We start from the raw sequence: 1,685 nt of genomic DNA, 5'->3' as shown, positions 1-1,685 counted from the left end.
TATATATATATATATATGTGTGTGTGTACCTATCAACTGAAAGGTATGAGGGCGATAAGCACGTATAAGCACGTGGGAGATCAACGGCAAACAATGAAAAAAGAAATTTATACATGGTTGTGCATCGAAATGGGTAATTGTGTGGAGTAAGGGAAAAAAGTGAAAGAAAGGAGGTGACTGACACAATAAAAAAAGAGAGGGTTCTTCACACTTTTCGTGTATAATTAAAGGAGAAAAAAGAAAAGACAATAACGTCTAAAAAACACAAAAATATGAACGCAGAGAGGAGAAAGTAAAATAAAATAAAAAAGTGGTGGTAACAATCAAACAAATAAGGAAATATTCATAGCCCAATTTATAGCCCCCGAAGCACTGCACTCCTTCTACTTTAAAAGGCGAAAAGAAGCTGAGAATGACGTTATTAATGACACGATTGCACAATAATCACATGACAAATTTGAGCAAAACCGGGCGGTAGAAACAGTAAAATAAATAACAAGGAGCAACTATCGCTACGGGGAACAAAGACATGTGAGGGTAAATCAATGGAGACAAAAAAAAGATGGGTAGAAGTTTCAGTAAAACAACAACGAAGTAGTCACCTCCAGAGAAAGCTCCAAAAAATAATGTGTGACAACAACTAAGGAGATAACCAATTGAAATACGGCACCCGAAGCCTATTTCCTTGCTCCTCAACTTTTTTTTTCCTAACGGAGGATTAAAGTCACATGTCCCTTTTACACATTCCCTTGAATTGTGCCGGAACACATACACTCGAAATGATTAGAGGCGCGCCGTCGCTCCCCCACTTTCTACTTTTTTCATATAAACACTGCCACCGCTTCACCAACAGTTGTTCCCAACGTACCAAATAGAACTGTTGGCCGGATTTATGGTGTACTCAACTGGCTTCCCATATGTCTCATCTGCAGCTGAGGGCTTTTCAAGACCCTTCGCGTCCCCCTCCAACTTCACTAACCGCACCACCAGCTCTTCCACTGGTGTGTGTACCGGCCCACTGAAGGGCTGTGATTCATTTTCACGCTGCATCTGCTGCTGTAGCTTCTCAAGGAGCTCCATGAGCACAGGACCAGGTGGAGCATCGGGTGCTTGGCCATTTGCTCGCGCCCGCTGCACTACACGACTTATGCTCATGCGACTACCGTCCGCCACGGTGACTAAATTTGGCCTCCGTCGAGGCCTATTGGGACGTAACTCCCTATCCACAGGCACCTCCGTAGTCCCCACCATGGAAGCTAAGGCGATTCCTTCAGTCACGTAGCCGTTGGCGAGAAGGAGCTCGATGGCCTGTCGCGTCAGTTTTCTGCGCATATGGTCCGTGGTGTTACGTCTGGTGACTTCCAAATGCTCTCTTTCCCGTGACCTCGCATTCGCAAGGCGGCGCTGCCGCCTACTCGAAACTACGTACTCAATTGTTATCGTAAGTAGGCAAAAGAATAGAACACTAAAAGAAACCACGTTGATTATGTGCGTGGTTTCCATGTCCCCTTGGCCCCACCTCCTTTCTTTTTGACCTTTGTTTTACAACTCCCACAAGTTCCTCTGCTTGATGGCCAGCGAAGGGAATTGTCGTCACGCTGAGCAACGAGTATGATGCCTTTGTGAGCGGACACACGGCTTGCGCAATGCGGGCGCGAACGACACACCTCAGGGATATGCGTTAA

General features: G+C 45.6%; 1 protein-coding gene across 1 annotated transcript; it reads right to left on the bottom strand.

The window, feature by feature from the left end:
* Positions 1 to 843: 843 nt before the first annotated feature.
* On the bottom strand, positions 844 to 1,503 carry TEOVI_000350700 (uncharacterized protein; the record flags this gene model as incomplete). Its single annotated transcript, XM_067226400.1, has 1 exon — positions 844 to 1,503. One exon carries the CDS (start codon positions 1,501 to 1,503, stop codon positions 844 to 846), a length of 660 nt encoding a protein of 219 aa, XP_067082501.1.
* Positions 1,504 to 1,685: the final 182 nt, after the last annotated feature.

The sequence above is a fragment of the Trypanosoma equiperdum genome, assembly GCF_001457755.1.
Source record: "Trypanosoma equiperdum strain OVI genome assembly, contig: ctg_762, whole genome shotgun sequence".
In the NCBI taxonomy this organism is placed as follows: domain Eukaryota; phylum Euglenozoa; class Kinetoplastea; order Trypanosomatida; family Trypanosomatidae; genus Trypanosoma; species Trypanosoma equiperdum.
Note: the sequence above shows the minus strand (reverse complement) of the source record. Positions and strands in the feature narration are given on the sequence as shown.